Here is a 25,754-nt window from a genome sequence, read left to right as displayed (position 1 = left end):
AAATGAGTGACAGCACCGCCTCCTGCCGCAGCTGGGCAAGCCGGGCTCTCTGTGATGAGGTCATCACCCTGCGACGACACACAGAGGGACAGTCATTTAAAGGGTTTTACTACTACAGGGAAAGAAACCTCCAGCAAGACCAGGGTTCAACAAAACGCAGGCCTGAAGAGTAACTAGCAAGGTTCCGAAAAATACAGTGGGACGCATAGGGAAGCATTGTGAAGCACAGAGAGGTCTGGTAAAGCATAGGGAAGCATTGTAAAGCACAGAGAGGTCTGGTAAAGCATAGGGAAGCATTGTAAAGCACAAAGAGGTCTGGTAAAGCATAGGGAAGCATTGTAAAGCACAGAGAGGTCTGGTAAAGCATAGGGAAGCATTGTAAAGCACAGAGAGGTCTGGTAAAGCATAGAGAAGCATTGTAAAGCACAGAGAGGTCTGGTAAAGCATAGGGAAGCATTGTAAAGCACAGAGAGGTCTGGTAAAGCATAGGGAAGCATTGTAAAGCACAGAGAGGTCTGGTAAAGCATAGGGAAGCATTGTAAAGCACAGAGAGGTCTGGTAAAGCATAGGGAGGCATTGTAAAGCACAGAGAGGTGTGGTAAAGCATAGGGAAGCATTGTAAAGCACAGAGAGGTGTGGTAAAGCATAGGGAAGCATTGTAAAGCACAGAGAGGTCTGGTAAAGCATAGGGAAGCATTGTAAAGCACAAAGAGGTCTGGTAAAGCATAGGGAAGCATTGTAAAGCACAGAGAGGTCTGGTAAAGCATAGGGAAGCATTGTAAAAGCACAGAGAGGTCTGGTAAAGCATAGGGAAGCATTGTAAAGCACAGAGAGGTCTGGTAAAGCATAGGGAAGCATTGTAAAGCACAGAGAGGTCTGGTAAAGCATAGGGAAGCATTGTAAAGCACAGAGAGGTCTGGTAAAGCATAGGGAAGCATTGTAAAGCACAGAGAGGTCTGGTAAAGCATAGGGAAGCATTGTAAAGCACAGAGAGGTGTGGTAAAGCATAGGGAAGCATTGTAAAGCACAGAGAGGTCTGGTAAAGCATAAGGAAGCATTGTAAAGCACAGAGAGGTCTGGTAAAGCATAAGGAAGCACTGTAAAGCACAGAGAGGTCTGGTAAAGCATAGGGAAGCATTGTAAAGCACAGAGAGGTCTGGTAAAGCATAGGGAAGCATTGTAAAGCACAGTCTGTCTCTCTCTCTCTCTCTCTCTCTCTCTCTCCTGTCTGCTGTCTCTCTGTCTGGTCAGTAAGTAAAAGACACATAGAGAGGACGCGTGTTTACCTGCAGCTAAGACTGGGATAATGTAAACAAACTGGGGGGTCAACGGTGCCTGCAGCGATTCTGATGAAAGCCGCAGCAGGATAAACTCTGGAGCAATCCAGTTGGATTGTGGGATATGGTATTCCCAGTTTAGCATCATCCCCCTCTACATAGAATGAACTCCCTCAGCTTCATAGAGTCCAATGAAAGCTGCTGAATAATGTTCCCTTGTTAACATATTGAATTGCACCCCCTCTATATAGAATGAACTCCCTCAGCTTCATAGAGTCCAATGAAAGATGCTGAATAATGTTCCCTTGTTAACATATTGAATTCCACCCCCTCTATATAGAATGAACTCCCTCAGCTTCACAGAGTCCAATGAAAGCTGCTGAATAATGTTCCCTTGTTAACATATTGAATTGCACACCCTCTATATAGAATGAACTCCCTCAGCTTCATAGAGTCCAATGAAAGCTGCTGAATAATGTTCCCTTGTTAACATATTGAATTGCACCCCCTCTATATAGAATGAACTCCCTCAGCTTCATAGAGTCCAATGAAAGCTGCTGAATAATGTTCCCTTGTTAACATATTGAATTGCACACCCTCTATATAGAATGAACTCACTCAGCTTCATAGAGTCCAATGAAAGCTGCTGAATAATGTTCCCTTGTTAACATATTGAATTGCACACCCTCTATATAGAATGAACTCCCTCAGCTTCATAGAGTCCAATGAAAGCTGCTGAATAATGTTCCCTTGTTAACATATTGAATTGCACCCCCTCTATATAGAATGAACTCCCTCAGCTTCATAGAGTCCAATGAAAGCTGCTGAATAATGTTCTCTTGTTAACATATTGAATTGCACCCCCTCTATATAGAATGAACTCCCTCAGCTTCATAGAGTCCAATGAAAGCTGCTGAATAATGTTCCCTTGTTAACATATTGAATTCCACCCCATCTATATAGAATGAACTCCCTCAGCTTCATAGAGTCCAGTGAAAGCTGCTGAATAATGTTCCCTTGTTAACATATTGAATTGCACACCCTCTATATAGAATGAACTCCCTCAGCTTCATAGAGTCCAATGAAAGCTGCTGAATAATGTTCCCTTGTTAACATATTGAATTGCACACCCTCTATATAGAATGAACTCCCTCAGCTTCATAGAGTCCAATGAAAGCTGCTGAATAATGTTCCCTTGTTAACATATTGAATTCCACACCCTCTATATAGAATGAACTCCCTCAGCTTCATAGAGTCCAATGAAAGCTGCTGAATAATGTTCCCTTGTTAACATATTGAATTCCACACCGTTTTGTAGTTTTCCAGATACTTAACATTGAAAAAACTGACTGGAAAAATGTGACATTTCTGAAATCTAATATGAAATGCTACTGGACTGCTAGGATGGCTTCCGGTAGACTCTTTATTTTGCGATATCATTTTGTAGTTTTTTTTAATACACGACGTAAAATAAAATCCTAAAATTCGAGGCGATGCGAAACTTTTGTCGAATAGTCTAGAGAGGAGTCGAACTCGAGAGGAAATGAGAAAAGGTGAGAGAAGAGAAACGTGATTATAATTGTGTAACTCCAGAGGAAAGAGTAACACAGCAGGTCGATTATTTTGTTGTCTTTCTCGCGTTGTGATATTTTGTAAGAGAAAGACCGGTTCAATAAGGAAACCGCCTTCAAAATAAAAAAAAAACAGAAGCAAACACGATATGTTTAAAGTCCCAGTGAAGCTACACGAAATATAATTACTACAAAATCCTGTGTTTGGCGAGCTACCGTCCGTATTAAGAATTAAGTTTCACGTATTTTTAATTTATTTTAAACGTATATCTTTTGTATTTTTTACTTACCTTTTCTAGAAGGGGAGTCAAAAATGAAAACGAATTAACTCGAAGCAAAACAAACACACACACACACACACAAAAAAAAAATTACTAAAGAATTAACGTACATAAAAAAATATTATTTTATATTACCCAGGCCGTTTTCTCTGTGTCGTTTCTCGGGTTGACTAAAAGTAATCTAAACTTGATCATTCAAGGAAACCCTGGATAAGTTTCGTTTTGCGTAGACGAAACTGTACAGTGCGTGAAATTTAATTTAAAATGGAAAGCGTAATGTTACGAAGACACTGTAGCCCTGTGTTCGCCATTTTGGATCTACCGTCCTCTATTATAATAGACGAGGCTCTCCCTTTAAGAGCCAAAATGACGTCAGTTTCCTAACTCGGCATTCATTTTGTCGGCTGAATTATATTATTTTTTTATTATTGTTATTTTTTTTAATACACTAAAACCTTAGGTGTGTTTCAAGCTAGCTTAAAAAAAAACGTTTTCTCTTAAAAAGAAAAAAAAAAAAATAGTAAATTAAATCCATAGTTAAATATTGACCTACTTTGCCTATTTTTAACCAAGGTACTTTCAACGTTAAATAAAAAAAAGTGGTTTTATACCGCCATCTTCTGGCCGGTCTGTGGTATTACAAACATAGTCTACATTAATATTGAATAAAACTATTTACAACTATACCAATGTAATATTCTCATATGGAAAATTATATATATATATATATATATATATATATATATATATATATATATATATATAATATTTTAAAAAATAAATACAATTAATATGTACATAAGAACAAAAGAAAGTTTCCAAACGAGAGGAGGCCCCATTCAGCCCATCTTGCTCGTTTGGTTGTTAGTAGCTTATTGATCCCAGAATCTCATCAAGCAGCTTCTTGAAGGATCCCAGGGTGTCAGCTTCAACAACATTACTGGGGAGTTGGTTCCAGACCCTCATGATTCTCTGTGTAAAAAAGTGCCTCCTATTTTTTGTTCTGAATGCCCCTTTATCTAATTTGTGACCCCTGGTCCTTGTTTCTTTTTTCAGTCCCCTGGGTCGACATTGTCAATACCTTTTAGGATTTTGAATGCTTGAATCAGATCACTGCGTAGTCTTCTTTTTTCAAGACTGAACAGATTCAATTCTTTTAGCCTGTCTGCATACGACATGCCTTTTAAACCCGGGATAATTCTGGTTGCTCTTCTTTGCACTCTTTCTAGAGCAGCAATATCCTTTTTGTAACGAGGTGACCAGAACTGAACACAATATTCTAGGTGAGGTCTTACTAATGCATTGTAAAGTTTTAACATTACTTCCCTTGATTTAAATTCAACACTTCTCACAATATATCCGAGAATCGTTGGCCTTTTTTATAGCTTCCCCACATTGTCTAGATGAAGACATTTCTGAGTCAACATAAACTCCTAGGTCTTTTTCATGGATTCCTTCTTCAATTTCACTATCTCCCATATGATATTTATAATGCACATTTTTATTGCCTGCATGCAGTACCTTACACTTTTCTCTATTAAATTTCATTTGCCATGTGTCTCCCCAGTTCTGAATGCTGTCTAGATCATTTTGAATGACCTTTGCTGCTGCAACAGTGTTTGCCACTCCTCCTATTTTTGTGTCGTCTGCAAATTTAACGAGTTTGCTTACTATACCAGAATCTAAATCATTAATGTAGATTAGGAATAGCAGAGGACCTAATACTGATCCCTGTGGTACACCACTGGTTACCTTGCTCCATTTTGAGGTTTCTCCTCTAATCAGTACTTTCTGTTTTCTACATGTTAACCACTCCCTAATCCATGTGCATGCATTTCCTTGAATCCCTACTGCGTTCAGTTTGAGAATTAATCTTTTATGCGGGACTTTTGTCAAAAGCTTTCTGGAAATCTAAATAAACCATGTCGTATGCTTTGCAGTTATCCATTGTCGATGTTGCATCCTCAAAAAAGTCAAGCAGGTTAGTTAGAGACGATCTCCCTTTCCTAAAACCATGCTGACTGTCTCCCAGGATATTGTTACTATATAGGTTACCATGTAATGTACACAGAAAGTTTAAAAAATATTTATTTCAGAGCGTATTAAAATAATATTTAAGTAACTTTAACGACGCGACCTGCCTGTTTATAAACGATTGTGCCGATTTCCAAGTAGACTATTTTTTATATATTTTTTTTGGATTTCAAAACTTGAAAGATGAAGGTAAATGCTCACGAAAGTTTTTAGGAATGTGGTTGCTCTCCGGCTTGCGCTGTTCTGTCTAGAATAAACACGAGTCGTGTAAATGATATTAAAAATGCATAATGTGTTGCATATAACGTTATTGTTTTACAGATATTTGTTTATAAATTTATTTTATATATAGTACACACACACCACATTTTTATTTAGCAGACGCCTTTATCCAAGGCGACTTACAGAGGCTAGGGTGTGTGAACTATGCATCAGCTGCAGAGTCACTTACAACTACGTCTCACCCGAAAGACGGAGCACAAGGAGGTGAAGTGACTTGCTGAGGGTCACACAATGAGTCAGTGGCTGAGGTGGGATTTGAACCGGGGACCTCCTGGTTACAAGCCCTTTTCTTTAACCACTGGACCACACAGCCTCCTATTGATAGCTAGAAACACATGGGTATCTACGTGTAAAAAAAAAAAAAAAAGTGTTCATATTTTAACGTCGTCTTTTCCCTGGTTTTATATATGTTGTGAAAATAAATAAATATATTTTTTTAAATGTGTACATTCAGATATCATTTATAACTGGTTACACGCACACAGAGACACACACACGCACAGAGACACGCACACACACACAGAGACACGTACACGCACACACACACACACAGAGACACGTACACGCACACACACACACACAGAGACACGTACACGCACACACACACACACAGAGACACGTACACGCACACGCACACACACAGAGACACACACACGCACAGAGACACGCACAGAGACACGCACAGAGACACGCACACACACACGCACAGAGACACGCACACACACACACACACAGAGACACGTACACGCACACGCACACACACGCACACAGACACACGCACACACACGCACACGCACACGCACACGCACACGCACACAGACACACGCACACGCACACGCACACACGAGTAGGGCTTGACGTTTTCAGGTTTTATTTTTAATCAGGTGAAGTCCCTTTAAACAAATTGAGCTGATTCTGTTTCATAATTAAACTCAGAAAAAGCTGTTCATTACAAAACAGTCTTTGTTTTTACCTTCATATCTTGCCTGAGCCTAATTCTGGTCCTCTTAATTTTATTTCAAACAGAGCTGACAAATTACGTAATTTGCTCATCCCCGATCCTACTTTTAACTCGCATTTTATTTTTGCAATCGCCTAATTTAACGCTGTGTTTTTGTTATTTATTATTATTATTATTATTATTATTATTATTATTATTATTATTATTATTATTATTATTATTTCTTAGCAGACGCCCTTATCCAGGGCGACTTACAGTCGTCAACAAAAAATACATTTCAAGAATCACAGTATAAGTATTAATACAATTAAGAGCAAGATAAATACAATGACTTTGGACTTTCGTATTCCAGAAAAATACGATTTTCCCCACTAGTTTAACACAGATGTCCTGAAACATTTTTTGAAGCATAAAAATGAATACCTAGGTGCGGAGTGTACACAGATAGCAAGTCCCTCAGGCGCCTGCTCTGAGTTTTTCACCAAACATACCACACAGCATTTTAGGATATTGAAGGATACACAAAAAAATGTATTTTGGTATTGCAGCGTCCACACTTCTGATAAACCGCACTATCTGATGCGATCTAATTAGAACCGGACTGGTGGTCTCGAGTCCGGTATTAAATGCTGTGTAGTGTGAACGCAAACCGTATTTAGCACCTTTAAGTCGGTTTAAATGCAATTTATACGGTTTAAAGGCATAGTGTGGACAGGGCCTAAGATATTGTCAGCTGTCTAATCTGGTACCCCCTGTGTCTCTCACTATCAATAGCAATGCCGTGTGTGTGTGTACTATATATAAAATACATTTATAAACAGATATCTGTAAAACACGTTATATGCAACACATTATGCATTTTTAATATCATTTACACGACTCGCGCAAGCCGCAGAGCAACACCATTCCTAAAAACTTTCGTGAGCATTTACCTTCATCTTTCAAGTTTTGAAATCCAAAAAAAATATTTAAAAAATAGTCTACTTGGAAATCGGCACAATCGTTTATAAACAGGCAGGTCGCGTAGTTAATTATTATTATTATTATTATTATTATTATTATTATTATTATTATTATTATTATTATTATTTATTTATTTCTTAGCAGACGCCCTTATCCAGGGCGACTTACAATTGTTACAAGATATCACATTATTTTTTTACATGCAATTCCCCATTTATACAGTTGGGTTTTTACTGGAGCAATCTAGGTAAAGTACCTTGCTCAAGGGTACAGCAGCAGTGTCCCCCCCACCTGGGATTGAACCCACAACCCTCCGGTCAAGAGTCCAGAGCCCTAACGCTGCAGTAATTAGTATTGATGTTTTCATTATCTGAGGACACTCTGTATTTATCGCGTATTTATTTATTTTGTCTTCATGACTTGTAGTTGTTTTTTTTAAATCAAAGTTCCTGAGGGGGGAGTCGATTATCAATTTGGGGATCTCGAGAAATTAAATGAGAAAGGGGGAAAAAAAAACACGTCAGTTCTGAGTTGCAAGTGACGCTAAACGCTTTTTAGAAACGACGGCGAATTTGCGGACGCTCCCCGGGCCAGTTCCTGCAATGAGGACGCGTCTTTTTGGAGAGTAACAGAGCGGATATTATACATGAATACGGAGCTCTCTGTATTATATCTCCGAAAAGCAAAAGCGAAACTGTTAAATGCATCGTCGAGGAAGAAATTAGCGAGTCACGACACCGCGCTCTCTGCAGAACAAGACGAGTTATTATAAAAACTAAACACGGGGTTTTAAAAACTGCGTTTGTTTTTTGAAAAACCGAGTTGTGTTTAATTTGACCTAACTTTTTTTTTTTTTCTTAGAGTCAAAAATACAATAATGTCTAAAAAATCTGTACTTAAAGTGGGAAATGAGAATCGTCAAAAGGCGAGTATAAAATCTAAATGCTTTCATTTAAAACTATATATATGTATATATTAATGAATGGTTTTATTTTCTAAAATGATTTCATTGCCGGTCCAAAAACCGCAATTCTAATGCAGTCGACTGTGCAGTTATATATAGAGTAACTTTAGCAGTCAAGTGATCTTAAACTGCTGGTAATTCTTGCACGGTCGGCAAATTTCAAACACATTTCGAAGATTTTCGCGTGGTTTTACTTCTGAAATGTTCGAGTCATTCTCTTGGATCGAAGCCATGCTGAAATCGAAAGCGTTTTAAAACCCGAAGCAGGGCAACTGTCGCGGGCAGGAGCTTGGTATTCCCCTCGCAGACAAACAGGAGATACACGCAGGCACGCTCACTGAGAGACACGCACACGCTCTGAGACACAGACACACTCTGAGACACACACACTCTCTGAGACACACACACACACTGAAACACACACACACACACTCTGAGACACTGAAACACACACACTCTGAGACACACACACTCTCTGAGACACTCTGAGATACACACACTGAGAGACACACACTCTGAGACACACACACTCTTAGACACACTGAGGCACACACACACTGAGACACACACAGACACACTGAGACACACACACACTTTGAGACACACACACACTCTGACACACACACACACTGAGACACACTGAGATACACTCACACAGAGACACACACACTGAGAGACACACTGAAACACACACACACACTTAGAGACACACACACTCACTCTGAGACACACTGAAATACACACACACACACACTCTGAGACACTGAAACACACACACTCTGAGACACACACACTCTCTGAGACACTCTGAGATACACACACTGAGAGACACACACTCTGAGACACACACACTCTTAGACACACTGAGGCACACACACACTGAGACACAGACACACTGAGACACACACACACTTTGAGACACACACACACTCTGACACACACACACACACTGAGACACACTGAGATACTCACACAGAGACACACACACTGAGAGACACACTGAAACACACACACACACTTAGAGACACACACACACTCTGACACACACACACACACTGAGACACACTGAGATACACACACACAGAGACACACACACTGAGACACACTGAGATACACACACACACACACTTCGAGACACACACAGACACTGAGACACACTGAAACACACACACACACACTCTGAGACACACTGAAAACACACACACACTCTGACACACACACACAGACACACACACACACTGAGACACATCATAAAAAAACATTCTAAAAAGGTAAGGAGGCTTGCAAAAAAAATGTAATTTGAAGATATTTATTCAAAAATATTAATCAATTTCCGTTTTTATTTTATTTGCAGGTAGAGACCTATCGTCAGTCCCTGTTCACAGAGGTAAGAGGTTTAAAATAAATACCAGACCATTGAGCAGTTTGTGTTTGAGCAGGGTTACAAACTCACACTAGCCCTGCTGCTGCTGCTGCACCCGGTCCTGGGGTTCAGAGCTCCCCTCAATGAAGTCTAGTATTATTAATATTGAAATGATCAGGAGCCAGGAGTTTGAGCAGGGTTACAAACTCACACTAGCCCTGCTGCTGCTGCTGCTGCACCCAGTCCTGGGGTTCAGAGCTCCCCTCAATGAAGTCTAGTATTATTATTATTAATATTGAAATGATCAGGAGCCAGGAGTTTGAGCAGGGTTACAAACTCACACTAGCCCTGCTGCTGCTGCTGCTGCACCCAGTCCTGGGGTTCAGAGCTCCCCTCAATGAAGTCTAGTATTATTAATATTGAAATGATCAGGAGCCAGGAGTTTGAGCAGGGTTACAAACTCACACTAGCCCTGCTGCTGCTGCTGCTGCACCCAGTCCTGGGGTTCAGAGCTCCCCTCAATGAAGTCTAGTATTATTATTATTAATATTGAAATGATCAGGAGCCAGGAGTTTGAGCAGGGTTAGAAACTCACACTAGCCCTGCTGCTGCTGCTGCTGCTGCACCCAGTCCTGGGGTTCAGAGCTCCCCTCAATGAAGTCTAGTATTATTAATATTGAAATGATCAGGAGCCAGGAGTTTGAGCAGGGTTACAAACTCACACTAGCCCTGCTGCTGCTGCTGCTGCTGCACCCAGTCCTGGGGTTCAGAGCTCCCTTCAATGAAGTCTAGTATTATTAATATTGAAATGATCAGGAGCCAGGAGTTCTCATCGACAGTTCCTAGGGATGAGGATTGTATTGCCCACGTCTCCTCACTCAGACCCCTCACTTATTAAATACCCGGGTATCTGTGAATGGATCGCCGTCTCTTCATTAAGAGCGGGGCATCCCGCAGGTAGAAGGGTCCCCCGAAATGTACCCCCTGTTTCTAGGAATGCAGTAGAACTGGGGATGGGGAGTTTTGATGTCGGGTAACTTCAAACAGACTAGTACTGCTGTCTCGCTAAATATGGTGGCATCTCTGAATAGCAAACGGTCCATTCTAATGAAGGCAGTCTCTCTGACAGCCAGCTTGCTTTTTAAAAGTCTCATTTTTCTTTTTTTTTTTTAGGCTGACAATCTCTTCTCATATTTCATACCTAAAAAGATCTTGCAGCTGGATTTGTTCCTTAAGGTAAGCCTGCCTATGGATCTGTCTGTGTATCTGTCTGTCTATCTATCTATCTACCTGTCTGTCTGTCTGTCTGTCTCTATCTGTCTGTCTCTTTCTACCTGTCTGTCTGTCTGTGTTTATCTATCTATCTATCTATCTGTCTGTCTATCTATCTATCTACCTGTCTGTCTGTCTGTCTGTCTCTATCTGTCTGTCTCTTTCTACCTGTCTGTCTGTGTTTATCTATCTATCTATCTATCTATCTATCTATCTATCTATCTATCTATCTATCTATCTATCTACCTGTCTGTCTGTCTGTCTGTGTACTTGTCGGTCTGTCTATCTGTCTGTGTATCTATGTATAAGAGCCAGCAGCGCCATCTAGTGGTACCTAAAAAGATCTTGCAGCTGGATTTGTTCCTTAAGGTAAGCCTGCCTATGGATCTGTCTGTGTATCTGTCTGTTTATCTATCTATCTACCTGTCTCTCTGTCTGTCTGTCTCTATCTGTCTGTTTCTTTCTACCTGTCTGTCTGTCTGTGTTTATCTATCTATCTATCTATCTGTCTGTCTATCTATCTATCTACCTGTCTGTCTGTCTGTCTGTCTCTATCTGTCTGTCTCTTTCTACCTGTCTGTCTGTGTCTATCTATCTATCTATCTATCTATCTATCTATCTATCTATCTATCTATCTATCTATCTATCTATCTGTCTATCTATCTATCTGTCTATCTGTCTATCTATCTATCTGTCTATCTATGTATAAGAGCCAGCAGCGCCATCTAGGGGTCTGCCACTGTGGATCAAGTTTGTTTTGCTGGCAATACTCTAGCTGTGCACTAGATGGCGCTGCTGGCTGTTCTATAGAGACACTGGCTGATCTAGCCTGTGTTGCACGTGTCTATGGCAGTGCAGCTAGAACTGAAGAGCAGCTCCTGAACTCACAGTCAAAGCAACACAGACTGAGCAAAACAATGTAATACAGCCCAGCCCAGCGCATTGCAGTTAAAGAACTACAGCTCCCAGCATCCCTCACCATTGCCGCGGGTGCAGAGGCATGCTGGGAGCTGTAGTCCTAGCCAGGGCTGTTCCGATTCACAATACAATAACTATGGCAGTGCAGCTAGAACTGAAGAGCAGCTCCTGAACTCACAGTCAAAGCAACACAGACTGATGAATAAAATAAATAGATAAAGAAATAAATCCACAGTTTTTTTGAATAATTGCAATAATGAGAAGCACCCGGAATGGTGGCAAATGTATTATTATTATTATTATTATTATTATTATTATTATTATTATTATTATTATTATTTATTTCTTAGCAGACACTCTTATCCAGAATATCACAGTACAAAGTATCACATTACAGAATATCGCATTACAGATAAGAGCAGTTTTAAGGGTTAAATCAGGAGAATATAAAGTCAAATTCAAATAAGGGCAAAATGTAGAAGACAGTAAATAATTATATTTTAAGAGCTGATAGTAAAAAACGAGCTGCTTATATGAGTAAAGTCCAGTAAAAGCAGGCAGTGAGTCCGATATCACAGGTCAGAGTATCACTGTACAGTGTATCACAGGTCAGAGTATCACTGTACAGTGTATCACAGGTCAGAGTATCACTGTACAGTGTATCACAGTACAGAGTATTGCATTACAGATAAGAGCAGTTATAAGGTACTGTAAAATCAGTAGAAAATAGTCAAATTCAAATAAGGGCAAAATGTAGAAGACAGTAAATAATTATATTTTAAGAGCTGATAGTAAAAAACGAGCTGCTTATATGAGTAAAGTCCAGTAAAAGCAGGCAGTGAGTCCGATAAAAATGGGTCAGAACGATTTCAAATACGAGCCATTACAAAAAAAACCTGAATACGGATATCTGGAAGAGGAAAATCAAATACAAGATACAGGAAATAGTTACAATTAGGGGCAGTTGGGGAGCAGTTTGGTTCAGTACAAGCTGATGCATATCCTGGAGAAAAAGGATGCTATCTAGTCCAGTATAGTGTAGAGTTTACAGATACTGGAAATGAAAAATGAGTAATTACTGCAATTAGAATCTCTCTCTCTCTCTCTCTTTCTCTCTCTCTCTTTCTCACTCTCTCGCTCTCTCTCTCTCTCTCTCTCTCTCTCGTTTTTTGCATGGCTAGCCTAAGGGCTAAGCATATGATAACATATGATAGGCCAGCAGTGTGGAGTAGTGGTCAGGGCTCTGGACTCTTGACCGGAGGGTCGTGGGTTCAATCCCAGGTGGGGGGGACACTGCTGCTGTACCCTTGAGCAAGGTACTTTACCTAGATTGCTCCAGTAAAAACCCAACTGTATAAATGGGGAATTGTATGTAAAAATAATGTGATATCTTGTAACAATTGTAAGTTGTCCTGGATAAGGGCGTCTGCTAAGAAATAAATAATAATAATAATAATAATAATAATAATAATAATAATAATAATAATGCTGTCAGCACAGGGGTGGTAGCGGTGAGCTGAGCCTAAAAAATCAAATTGGCAGAAAATAATACAGGAATTGAAATGCGTGTTTCAGTATGTTTTTTTCTTTTTTTCTTTTTTTAGGAGGATGTTGTGAACGTTTCGGACCTCAGTCTGATTCACGCCCCCCTCGAAATCCCCATCCCGGATCCCCCAAAGCAGGAGGACGAGGTGAGAGAGGAGGGGGTGCATCTCCCACCTCAGACTTTTGAATCTTGCTGGTTCTCTGTTTTACCACACTTGTGTGTGTACATGATATATATATATATATATATATAATATTATATTTATGTTTGTTTGTTTTTGTTTTCAGATGGAAACTGACAAGGAGGACGAGAAGAAGAAAGAAGGTAACAGAGCAGGAAATGAATGCGTGCAGCCATGGCCCTGCATTACACTGTGTGTGTGTGTGTGTGTGTGTGCATGGGTGTGTGTGTGTGTGTGTGTGTGCATGGGTGTGTGTGTGTGTGTGTGTGTGTGTGTGTGTGTCTGTCGGTGTGTGTGTGTGTGTGTGTGTGTGTGTGCATGTGTGTGTGTCTGTCGGTGTGTGTGTGTGTGTGTGTGTGTGTCTGTCGGTGTGTGTGTGTGTGCATGTGTGTGTGTCTGTCGGTGTGTGTGTGTGTGTGTGTGTGTGTGTCGGTGTGTGTGTGTGTGTGTGTGTGTGTCTGTCGGTGTGTGTGTGTGTGTGTGTGCATGGGTGTGTGTGTCTGTCGGTGTGTGTATCAATCTGTGTATCTGTCTCTGTCTGTCTCTCTCTCTATGTCTCTCTCTCTCTGTCTGTGTCTCTCTCTGTGTCTGTGTGTCTCTCTGTCTCTGTCTCTCTATGTCTCTCTCTCTCTCTGTCTATGTCTCTCTGTGTGTCTGTGTGTCTGTGTGTCTCTCTGTGTCTGTCTCTCTCTGTGTGTCTCTCTCTGTCTCTGTGTCTCTCTCTGTGTCTCTCTCTGTCTCTCTCTCTATGTCTCTCTGTGTCTCTGTCTCTCTCTGTGTGTCTCTCTCTGTGTCTCTGTGTGTGTCTCTCTCTGTGTCTCTCTCTCTGTGTCTGTGTGTCTCTCTGTGTCTCTGTCTCTCTGTGTCTCTCTCTGTGTCTCTCTCTGTGTGTCTCTCTCTGTGTCTCTCTGTCTGTCTCTGTCTGTGTCTCTCTCTGTGTCTGTCTCTGTCTCTATGTCTCTCTCTGTCTCTGTCTCTCTCTGTGTCTGTGTCTCTTAGTCTCTCCCTCTCACTGTGTGTTTCTGAAATTCAGCTTTTTTTTCAATGTTGGTCTTTTTCTTTCCTTTCCTTTAATTCATTATAAATCTTACTCTGTTTTTTTTTATAAAAACAGGTGTGGCATTAGATCTGTTTTATTTCCTTTTTTTCAATCAAATTTTTTAAATCATTTCTGAACCCCCCTCTCTCTCTCTCTCTCTCTCTCTCAATCCCTCTCGCTCCCCTCTCCCCTCTCTCTATCTCCCTCACCCTCTCTCACTATCTCTCCCCCTCTCTCCCTCTCTCTCCCCTCTCTGTGTCTCCCTGTGTTTTCTGTCCAGCTCCTAAGTGTGGCTTCATCAAAGGCAATGAGAAGATGCTAGTGCTGCTGGATCGTGTGAAGCCAGAGATCAAGACCCTCAGAGAGACCTGCATCCTGGTGAGAACCTGGGCAGCTAAAACACCTCCATGAACACCTGACAGCAAAGAGACTGTGTGTGAGACCCAGTCCCTGATTATTATTTATTTCTTAGGAGACGCCCTCATCCAGGGTGACTTACAATTATTACAAGATATCACATTATTTTTACATACAATTCTCCATTTATACAGTTGGGTTTTTACTGGAGCAATCTAGGTAAAGCACCTTGCTCAAGGGTACAGCAGCAGTGTCCCCACTGCTGTGATGATAACCAGCGTTATCATCACAGGGATGGGAATCAGACTCCCGCTGCACAGCAGTTTGATCCAGTCCTGGTTTCACTAGGAGTTTAATAATCAGACACACCTGAACTTGTTACCTAGACACACTGGGGGCTGATCAAGCTGGTAGTAAAACCTGGACTGGATCACACTGCTGTGGAATAGGAGTCTGATTCCCAGCCCTGCGATTCGAAGACATTGAATCACTGGCCTGCTGCTCGACTTTCTCGGTTTCTTTGTTTAGGATTTGGAGTTATGGATCCAGTTAATCATTGACTTCAAATATTAATATTAATATTAAGGGGCAGCAGTGTGGAGTAGTGGTTAGGGCTCTGGACTCTTGACCGGAGGGTCGTGGGTTCAATCCCAGGTGGGGGTGGACACTGCTGCTGTACCCTTGAGCAAGGTACTTTACCTAGATTGCTCCAGTAAAAACCCAACTGTATAAATGGGGAATTGTATGTAAAAATAATGTGATATCTTGTAACAATTGTAAGTCGCCCTGGATAACGGCGTCTGTTAAGAAAGAAATAATAATAATAATAATAATAATAATAATAATATCTGATTTTGTTTCAAAGGTTGCAACTTGGATTCAGCACATGATTCCTAAGATTGAAGATGGCAATGATTTTGGAGTTGCAATTCAGGTTAGTAGAACAGAAATATCTTTCAATGCAATGGTAATAATGGTTCTGTATTACACTGAGGGGCGATGGTAGCACAAGTATAGGGCAGCTGCAATGGGGTGAGGCTGGTAGAATGGGACCACAGTGTGCTGACTATACCCTACATGATCTTCAATGGCACTGCAGACAGACAGTGGCACTGCAATGGCAATAATGGTTCTGTATTACACTGAGGGGCGATGGTAGCACAAGTATAGGGCAGCTGCAATGGGGTGAGGCTGGTGGAATGGGACCACAGTGTGCTGACTATACCCTACATGATCTTCAATGGCAATGCAGACAGACAGTGGCACTGCAATGGCAATAATGGTTCTGTATTACACTGAGGGGCGATGGTAGCACAAGTATAGGGCAGCTGCAATGGGGTGAGGCTGGTGGAATGGGACCACAGTGTGCTGACTATACCCTACATGATCTTCAATGGCAATGCAGACAGACAGTGGCACTGCAATGGCAATAATGGTTCTGTATTACACTGAGGGGCGATGGTAGCACAAGTATAGGGCAGCTGCAATGGGGTGAGGCTGGTAGAATGGGACCACAGTGTGCTGACTATACCCTACATGATCTTCAATGGCAGTGCAGACAGACAGTGGCACTGCAATGGCAATAATGGTTCTGTATTACACTGAGGGGCAATTTTTTAAAACACATTTTCTTTTGTAATTTCATTTTTAGGAGAAGATTTTGGAACGTATCGCCGCAGTGAAAACTAAAGTGGAAGGATTTCAAACCTATATCTCCAAGTAGGAACAGATCATCTTATTATTATAATTATTATTATTATTATTATAATTGTTGTTATTGTGAGCTGCAGTTCCTTGCTGTGCCTGTGTGCAGTGAGGGGGCGCTCTCTAGCCTTTTTCTCTCTCAGTTTCATTATACAGTAGTCTCTAGCTAACTCTCCTTGGGAAGGAACTCTCCTTAGGAGGCTGTATGGTCCAGTGGTTAAAGAAAAGGGCTTGTAACCAGGAGGTCCCCGGTTCAAATCCCACCTCAGCCACTGACTCACTGTGTGACCCTGAGCAAGTCACTTAACCTCCTTGTGCTCCGTCTTTCGGGTGAGACGTAGTTGTAAGTGACTCTGCAGTTGATGCATAGTTCACACACCCTAGCCTCTGTAAGTTGCCTTGGATAAAGGCGTCTGCTCAATAAATAAATAAAGATCTGTAACACCGGTTCATCTTGACTAATTAAGCCAATAATCGGTTCTGTTAAGTAACTGAGAGATCAGTTGAAATGAAAACCAGAAGACCCTGTTAGCTCTCCTCTGTTAGGACCGGGGGTGCTTTTGCGTTTTGCATATCTAGCCTAAGGCGTGGCGTATGTGAGAACCACACCTGTATGACTGTGCTGAAGTATTAATGCTGTTAAACCTGTAAAGGCACTCGAACCGCCCAGACTGCCTATTAGCAGGGATCCAAAGTGGCTTACAACCACTCGATCCATTATTATTATTATTATTATTATTATTATTATTAGTGAGATGCAGTTCCTCGCTGTGCCTGTGTACAATGAGGGGGCGCTCTTTCTCTCTCTATTTCATTATATTTCATTACTGGTTCTCATGTTGTTATCGGTATAATTGTCATTAATTGCCATTTATGAATGTTATAATTGTTTTTTTGAGCTGCAGTTCCTCGCTGTGCCTGGGTACAGTCAGGGGGCGCTCTCCCCACCTCTCTCTCTCTCTCTCTCTCTCTCTCTCTCTCTCTCTCTCTCTCTCACACTCTGTTTTTGCATTTTTTCGCAGGTATTATTCAGAAAGAGGAGACGCTGTTGCCAAGGCTTCAAAGGATACTCATGTGGTGAGAGTCTGTGTGTGTGTGTGTGTCTGTCTGTCTGTCTGTGTGTTTGTGGGTGTGTCTCTGTGTGTGTCTCTGTGTGTTTGTGTGTGTGTGTGTCTCTGTGTTTGTGTGTCTGTCTGTCCGTGTTTTATCTCTTTTACCTACTCCTCACACTATCTCTCTCCCCTCTCTATCCCCATCTCCCCTCACTCTCTCCCCCCTCTCTCCCCCCTCTCTCCCCCCTCTCTCTCCCCTCTCTCTCCCCATCTCCCCTCACTCTCTCCCCCCTCTCTCCCCCCTCTCTCTCCCCTCTCTCTCCCCTCACTCTCTCCCCCCTCTCCCCTCTCTCTCTCCCCTCTCTCTCCCCTCTCTCTCCCTCTCCCCCCCTTCCCTCACTCTCTCCCCCTCCTCTCTCCCCCCTCTCCCCTCACTCTCTCCCCCCTCTCCCCCTCTCTCTTCCCCCTCCCCTCTCTCCCTCTCTCCCTCTCTCCCCCTCTCCCTCTCTCCCCTCACTCTCTCCCCCCGTCTCCCCCCTCTCTCGCTCCGCTCTCCCCCTCTCACGCTCCTCTCTCCCCCTCACTCTCTCCCTCTCACCCTTCTCTCACCCCCTCTCCCCTCCCCCCTCTCTCCCCCTCTCCCCCTCTCTCCCCCATCACCCTCTCTCTCTCTCCCTCACTCTCCATCACTCTCTCCCCCTCTCTCTCTCCCCTCTCTCTCTATCACTCTCTCCCCCCTCTCTCTCCCCCTCTCTCTCCCCTCTCTCTCCCTCACTCTCCTCCCCTCTCTCTCTATCACTCTCTCCCCCCTCTCTCTCTCTCTCTCCCTCACTCTCTCTCCCCCCTCTCTCTCTCCCCCCCTCACTCTCTCCCCCTCTCTCCGGTAGATGGATTATCGCTCCCTGGTTCATGAGAAAGACGAGGCAGTGTACTCTGAGATCCGAGTCATTCTTATGGATATCAGAGGCTTCTACGTGAGTTTCCACATTTCTTTCTCGCTTCAGTCTCCAGCGTGACCAGGCTCCCTGGACTGACCTCTACCCGTTGAGCCGCACGGTCCTCATTTGAGGACAGGCTGCTTTTGTAATTTAATTTTGAAACATTTTTAACCGGCAGCATCTACAGTTTTGCATCACCTAGAATTTTAGGATTGAATTATTCAGCAGCTTTCATTGGACTCTATGAAGCTGAGGGAGTTCATTCTATATAGAGGGTGTGCAATTCAATATGTTAACAAGGGAACATTATTCAGCAGCTTTCATTGGACTCTATGAAGCTGAGGGAGTTCGTTCTATATAGAGGGGGTGGAATTCAATATGTTAACAAGGGAACATTATTCAGCAGCTTTCATTGGACTCTATGAAGCTGAGGGAGTTCATTCTATATAGAGGGGGTGCAATTCAATATGTTAACAAGGGAACATTATTCAGCAGCTTTCATTGGACTCTATGAAGCTGAGGGAGTTCATTCTATATAGAGGGTGTGCAATTCAATATGTTAACAAGGGAACATTATTCAGCAGCTTTCATTGGACTCTATGAAGCTGAGGGAGTTCATTCTATATAGAGGGGGTGCAATTCAATATGTTAACAAGGGAACATTATTCAGCAGCTTTCATTGGACTCTATGAAGCTGAGGGAGTTCATTCTATATAGAGGGGGTGCAATTCAATATGTTAACAAGGGAACATTATTCAGCAGCTTTCATTGGACTCTATGAAGCTGAGGGAGTTCATTCTATATAGAGGGTGTGCAATTCAATATGTTAACAAGGGAACATTATTCAGCAGCTTTCATTGGACTCTATGAAGCTGAGGGAGTTCATTCTGTATACAGTGTTTATTTAAATGTTGTCTTTTAATTCTATCGTTCTCATAACTCGCTCTGAGATTTTGTGTAACCGCAAAAGCCAAGTTTAAATGTAAGGTATAAAATACATATATACAGTTTCTGTTTTGATTTATAATTATTATTGTTATTATTATTATTATTATTATTATTATTATTATAAGACATGTATTTGGTACTTCATATCTTAACAGCAGGTTTTCGCTGTGCAGTTTTTGTCAGATTTGACATCATCGATAGGACTGGCCAATGGCATTGAGGCTTCAGCATTAAAAAAAAAAACTAAACCCCACCCACTTTTTTTTACTAGGCGGAGCTTTATGACATCATCAGCAAGAACGAAGACAAAGTGACCAATCCGAAGGGAGAAGAGAAGCCATCGATGTACTGAGAGAGAGAGAGAGGGATGGGCAATGTTTAGTTGTTTATTTTTTCACTTTGCTACCAACTTCACAAGTTTTAATAGAAAACTGATGGTCTTCAAAACCCATCACAAAGTGACAGCACACACACATCTTGCATTTCTGCTAGTTTTTAGATTTGAAATCTCTAGGTGTGTGGAGGACTGTAGTCTGCCGTCATTTAAGGTGTCCTGTTTAAAAATATCAAAAATAAAATTTGGAAAAAAATATGCATGAGTCTGAATTTATTTTACCTGTATATAATTTTTTATATAAATGGGGCCACGCATTTTGAGGAATGTTAAAATTTTTAGTGGGAAAGGGAGACACCTGGTGGTGAATTGAGGAACAGCAGCCTGTATTATATAATTCAGTGCCTGTGGATTGACGGGCCCAACTTTAGCATCGCCAAGAATTTAAAAGTTGTAATTAAAATAAATAAAAGTAATACTTCATGAACATAATTTAGATATTTTATTTAACATGTAATCAAAGAAACTACAAAATGATATCACAAAAAAAAGTCTACCGGAAGCCATAATAGTAGTATTTATCCTGAGATGTGTGATAGAGAGAGAAAGGATTGATGCTGTGAATCTCCCTCCCGATTAGAAAGGGCGCTGTGTAAGGGGGAAGGTACGCTGCCTCCTAGATCTGCCACCTCGGTGGTAGGTGGAAACCGGAAGGTAACCATATTAGGAGGGGCGTGCAGCTGCAAGTACGCAGGACGATTCCATTTCAGTCAGCTGCGGGGCTGCTCTCTATTGGAGAAACCGTGGCGACGCGTTGATTGCAGGGAGGAGTTTTCTGGGTACAAAGGGGAAGCAGCTGCGTCAGTATCTCCCCTTGCGCTGAGACAAGAATTGACCGTCCGGAGCTGGTGTATGTTTGATTGTTTTGTTCAAGACTCTTGTACTAGCCTACAGATGCCTTGACCAGACTGCACCCAGCTACCTCCAGACCCTCATCTCTCCCTACACCCCCACTCGACCTCTCCGCTCCGCCTGCACTAGAAGACTGGCTCTACCTCCGCTACGCTCCCCTGCCTCCAGAGCCCGCTCCTTCTCCACCCTCGCTCCACAGTGGTGGAACGACCTTCCTACAGATGTCAGGACTGCCCAGTCCCTGACCACCTTCCGGCGCCTCCTTAAGACTCACCTCTTCAAACAGCACCTGTAGAACTCCTCTGTTGTATCCTGGGACACTATCACCCTTCATTTAAATATGCTTTATTTTGCTCTTATCTGCCCCCTATTTTACTGCATTTAATCCTGTACCTCAGAATATTGTAATCTGCCAAGTGTTTAATCTGTAGTATTTTGTACTTAATCATATCCTGATGTAACTATCACTATTTAATCATATCCTGATGTAACTTTCACTATTATCTGCTGTATTAGTGAATTGTGGTTTGTCACACTTGAGAATTATTGTATTTCTTGCTCTTATTGTATTACTCTTATTGTAACACTTGAATGTATTTGTATTTGCTTGCGATTGTAAGTCGCCCTGGATAAGGGCGTCTGCTAAGAAATAAATAATAATAATAATAATTTGTTAAGTGTTTGTGTGTTTTCGTAGAGGAGCAGGAGGACGGGAGGCTGTCGCTACCAAGCCAGCACTAACCCCAGAGCACGCCCCTCATCGCACAGCACAACACAGCACAGCGCACGCACCACAGTCCCCTTTGGAAGGAGCACAGTTTCGTGCACGGAGGATTGTGGTTAAGGAGTGGCTTTTTGTTTGTTATTTTTGGAACGTGGACCTTGTTTTGTTTTGCTCTGATTACCATCGCTGGTATCGGGGTGTATTATTTTCCTGTTTGGATTATTTTTGTGGATATTTCTGTTCTTGTGTGGATTATTAAATTACTTGTTTTGGGAGAATACGTTTGGACATTTGTAGTCTTTTGCACCACATCATTCATCCTGTCACAAGATGTCACATTTTTCGTTAAGTATCTGGTAAGACTATAAAGCGGAGTGCAATTCAATATGTTAACAAGGGAACATTATTCAGCAGCTTTCATTGGACTCTATGAAGCTGAGGGAGTTCATTCTATATAGAGGGTGTGCAATTCAATATGTTAACAAGGAAACATTATTCAGCAGCTTTCATTGGACTCTATGAAGCTGAGGGAGTTCATTCTATATAGAGGGGGTGCAATTCAATATGTTAACAAGGGAACATTATTCAGCAGCTTTCATTGGACTCTATGAAGCTGAGGGAGTTCATTCTATATAGAGGGGGTGCAATTCAATATGTTAACAAGGGAACATTATTCAGCAGCTTTCATTGGACTCTGAAGCTGAGGGAGTTCATTCTATATAGAGGGGGTGTAATTCAATATGTTAACAAGGGAACATTATTCAGCAGCTTTCATTGGACTCTATGAAGCTGAGGGAGTTCATTCTATATAGAGGGGGTGCAATTCAATATGTTAACAAGGGAACATTATTCAGCAGCTTTCATTGGACTCTATGAAGCTGAGGGAGTTCATTCTATATAGAGGGGGTGTAATTCAATATGTTAACAAGGGAACATTATTCAGCAGCTTTCATTGGACTCTATGAAGCTGAGGGAGTTCATTCTATATAGAGGGGGTGCAATTCAATATGTTAACAAGGGAACATTATTCAGCAGCTTTCATTGGACTCTATGAAGCTGAGGGAGTTCATTCTATATAGAGGGTGTGCAATTCAATATGTTAACAAGGGAACATTATTCAGCAGCTTTCATTGGACTCTATGAAGCTGAGGGAGTTCATTCTATATAGAGGGGGTGCAATTCAATATGTTAACAAGGGAACATTATTCAGCAGCTTTCATTGGACTCTATGAAGCTGAGGGAGTTCATTCTATATAGAGGGTGTGCAATTCAATATGTTAACAAGGGAACATTATTCAGCAGCTTTCATTGGACTCTATGAAGCTGAGGGAGTTCATTCTATATAGAGGGTGTGCAATTCAATATGTTAACAAGGGAACATTATTCAGCAGCTTTCATTGGACTCTATGAAGCTGAGGGAGTTCATTCTATATAGAGGGTGTGCAATTCAATATGTTAACAAGGGAACATTATTCAGCAGCTTTCATTGGACTCTATGAAGCTGAGGGAGTTCATTCTATATAGAGGGGGTGGAATTCAATATGTTAACAAGGGAACATTATTCAGCAGCTTTCATTGGACTCTATGAAGCTGAGGGAGTTCATTCTATATAGAGGGGGTGGAATTCAATATGTTAACAAGGGAACATTATTCAGCAGCTTTCATTGGACTCTATGAAGCTGAGGAAGTTCATTCTATATAGAGGGGGTGCAATTCAATATGTTGACAAGGGAACATTATTCAGCAGCTTTCATTGGACTCTATGAAGCTGAGGGAGTTCATTCTATATAGAGGGTGTGCAATTCAATATGTTAACAAGGGAACATTGTTCAGCAGCTTTCATTGGACTCTATGAAGCTGAGGGAGTTCATTCTATATAGAGGGTGTGCAATTCAATATGTTAACAAGGGAACATTATTCAGCAGCTTTCATTGGACTCTATGAAGCTGAGGGAGTTCATTCTATATAGAGGGTGTGCAATTCAATATGTTAACAAGGGAACATTATTCAGCAGCTTTCATTGGACTCTATGAAGCTGAGGGAGTTCATTCTATATAGAGGGGGTGCAATTCAATATGTTAACAAGGGAACATTATTCAGCAGCTTTCATTGGACTCTATGAAGCTGAGGGAGTTCATTCTATATAGAGGGTGTGCAATTCAATATGTTAACAAGGGAACATTATTCAGCAGCTTTCATTGGACTCTATGAAGCTGAGGGAGTTCATTCTATATAGAGGGGGTGGAATTCAATATGTTAACAAGGGAACATTATTCAGCAGCTTTCATTGGACTCTATGAAGCTGAGGGAGTTCATTCTATATAGAGGGTGTGGAATTCAATATGTTAACAAGGGAACATTATTCAGCAGCTTTCATTGGACTCTATGAAGCTGAGGGAGTTCATTCTATATAGAGGGCGTGCAATTCAATATGTTAACAAGGGAACATTATTCAGCAGCTTTCATTGGACTCTATGAAGCTGAGGGAGCTCATTCTATATAGAGGGGGTGCAATTCAATATGTTAACAAGGGAACATTATTCAGCAGCTTTCATTGGACTCTATGAAGCTGAGGGAGTTCATTCTATATAGAGGGCGTGCAATTCAATATGTTAACAAGGGAACATTATTCAGCAGCTTTCATTGGACTCTATGAAGCTGAGGGAGTTCATTCTATATAGAGGGGGTGCAATTCAATATGTTAACAAGGGAACATTATTCAGCAGCTTTCATTGGACTCTGTGAAGCTGAGTGAGTTCATTCTATATAGAGGGGGTGCAATTCAATATGTTAACAAGGGAACATTATTCAGCAGCTTTCATTGGACTCTATGAAGCTGAGGGAGTTCATTCTATATAGAGGGTGTGCAATTCAATATGTTAACAAGGGAACATTATTCAGCAGCTTTCATTGGACTCTATGAAGCTGAGGGAGTTCATTCTATATAGAGGGTGTGCAATTCAATATGTTAACAAGGGAACATTATTCAGCAGCTTTCATTGGACTCTATGAAGCTGAGGGAGTTCATTCTATATAGAGGGTGTGCAATTCAATATGTTAACAAGGGAACATTATTCAGCAGCTTTCATTGGACTCTATGAAGCTGAGGGAGTTCATTCTATATAGAGGGTGAGCAATTCAATATGTTAACAAGGGAACATTATTCAGCAGCTTTCACTGGACTCTATGAAGCTGAGGGAGTTCATTCTATATAGAGGGGGTGCAATTCAATATGTTAACAAGGGAACATTATTCAGCAGCTTTCATTGGACTCTATGAAGCTGAGGGAGTTCATTCTATATAGAGGGTGTGCAATTCAATATGTTAACAAGGGAACATTATTCAGCAGCTTTCATTGGACTCTATGAAGCTGAGGGAGTTCATTCTAAACCAGATTTTAATGCTATCTCCTACCATTTTTGTTGTCCTTAAATTTGTCTTTTTTTATAATATTGAATTTACAGTTTATATATATATATATATATAATTTTTTTTTTGAAAATTACATTTTATTTTGGAGGGAAGATTAATTCACACGTGACACTCACAAGTTGCACAAAAAACGGTATAAAAATTAATAAAACTAACAAACAAACACAAATTTTATAGAAGTTACCATTTAACAGAACGTAAGATCTTAACCGAGCCACCCAGAGCTCGAATTACGACAAATAAAAAAAATAGTAATAATTTTTAGTTTTTGTATACAATTAACAGCTACTTAAAAAAAAAAAAAAAAAAAAAAAAAAAAAAAAAACGTAATAAAAATAAAAGTTTACACAAAATTAGACTTTTCTATTTAGCTTGCCGCAATCAAACATTCTGATTGGCTGTGCGTGTACGCTCTATCTCCGGGTAGATTTTGCACCTCTGTATTAATACAGTATAAGGGCAGACTTAGTTTTACCCTGTTAGCGGCGGAGTGAAAAAAGTCCATTTGAAACGTGATTGGTTGTTTTTATAAGGGGGCACCTAGGAACAATAACCCGATTGGGTAATTGCCTTCGAAGAAACGGAGACTAAAAGCCGATTGGCTGGCGAAGACCGAAGCCCGAAGGCGGTGTTCCATTTATTCGAAGAGGCGAGAAGCTGGCTCGAGACTGAGGAGACGTCGTCGCCAGTCAGCGCGCCAA

General features: G+C 41.3%; 2 protein-coding genes across 2 annotated transcripts in view; one reads left to right on the top strand and one right to left on the bottom strand.

The window, feature by feature from the left end:
• Positions 1 to 3,205, bottom strand: part of LOC131723340 (E3 ubiquitin-protein ligase RNF31-like) — a 28,593-nt gene extending 25,388 nt beyond the window's left edge. The window contains 2 exon segments of the mRNA XM_059016988.1: positions 1 to 68; positions 3,139 to 3,205. The exon segment at positions 1 to 68 is cut by the window's left edge and continues 128 nt beyond it. Of these exon segments, the coding sequence (XP_058872971.1) occupies positions 1 to 64 (64 nt within the window). The 5' untranslated portion in view covers positions 65 to 68; positions 3,139 to 3,205.
• Positions 3,206 to 7,916: 4,711 nt separating this feature from the next.
• On the top strand, positions 7,917 to 20,245 carry psme2 (proteasome activator subunit 2). Its single transcript, XM_059016987.1, has 11 exons — positions 7,917 to 8,294; positions 9,688 to 9,720; positions 10,870 to 10,932; positions 13,491 to 13,577; positions 13,720 to 13,756; positions 14,933 to 15,030; positions 15,875 to 15,943; positions 16,661 to 16,728; positions 17,736 to 17,790; positions 18,653 to 18,739; positions 19,923 to 20,245. Exons 1-11 carry the CDS (start codon positions 8,247 to 8,249, stop codon positions 20,001 to 20,003), a joined length of 726 nt encoding a protein of 241 aa, XP_058872970.1. The 5' UTR covers positions 7,917 to 8,246; the 3' UTR covers positions 20,004 to 20,245.
• Positions 20,246 to 25,754: the final 5,509 nt, after the last annotated feature.

Source organism: Acipenser ruthenus, chromosome 54 (assembly GCF_902713425.1).
Source record: "Acipenser ruthenus chromosome 54, fAciRut3.2 maternal haplotype, whole genome shotgun sequence".
Classification (NCBI taxonomy): Eukaryota; Metazoa; Chordata; class Actinopteri; order Acipenseriformes; family Acipenseridae; genus Acipenser; species Acipenser ruthenus.
Note: the sequence above shows the minus strand (reverse complement) of the source record. Positions and strands in the feature narration are given on the sequence as shown.

Excerpts from the sequence above, each read along its gene's own strand:
- psme2 (XM_059016987.1), top strand. The coding sequence starts at position 8,247 with ATGTCTAAAAAATCTGTACTTAAAGTGGGAAATGAGAATCGTCAAAAG. Across the intron at positions 13,757-14,932 it reads GGACGAGAAGAAGAAAGAAG|CTCCTAAGTGTGGCTTCATC; the intron begins GTAACAGAGCAG and ends TTTTCTGTCCAG. Across the intron at positions 18,740-19,922 it reads TGGATATCAGAGGCTTCTAC|GCGGAGCTTTATGACATCAT; the intron begins GTGAGTTTCCAC and ends TTTTTTTACTAG.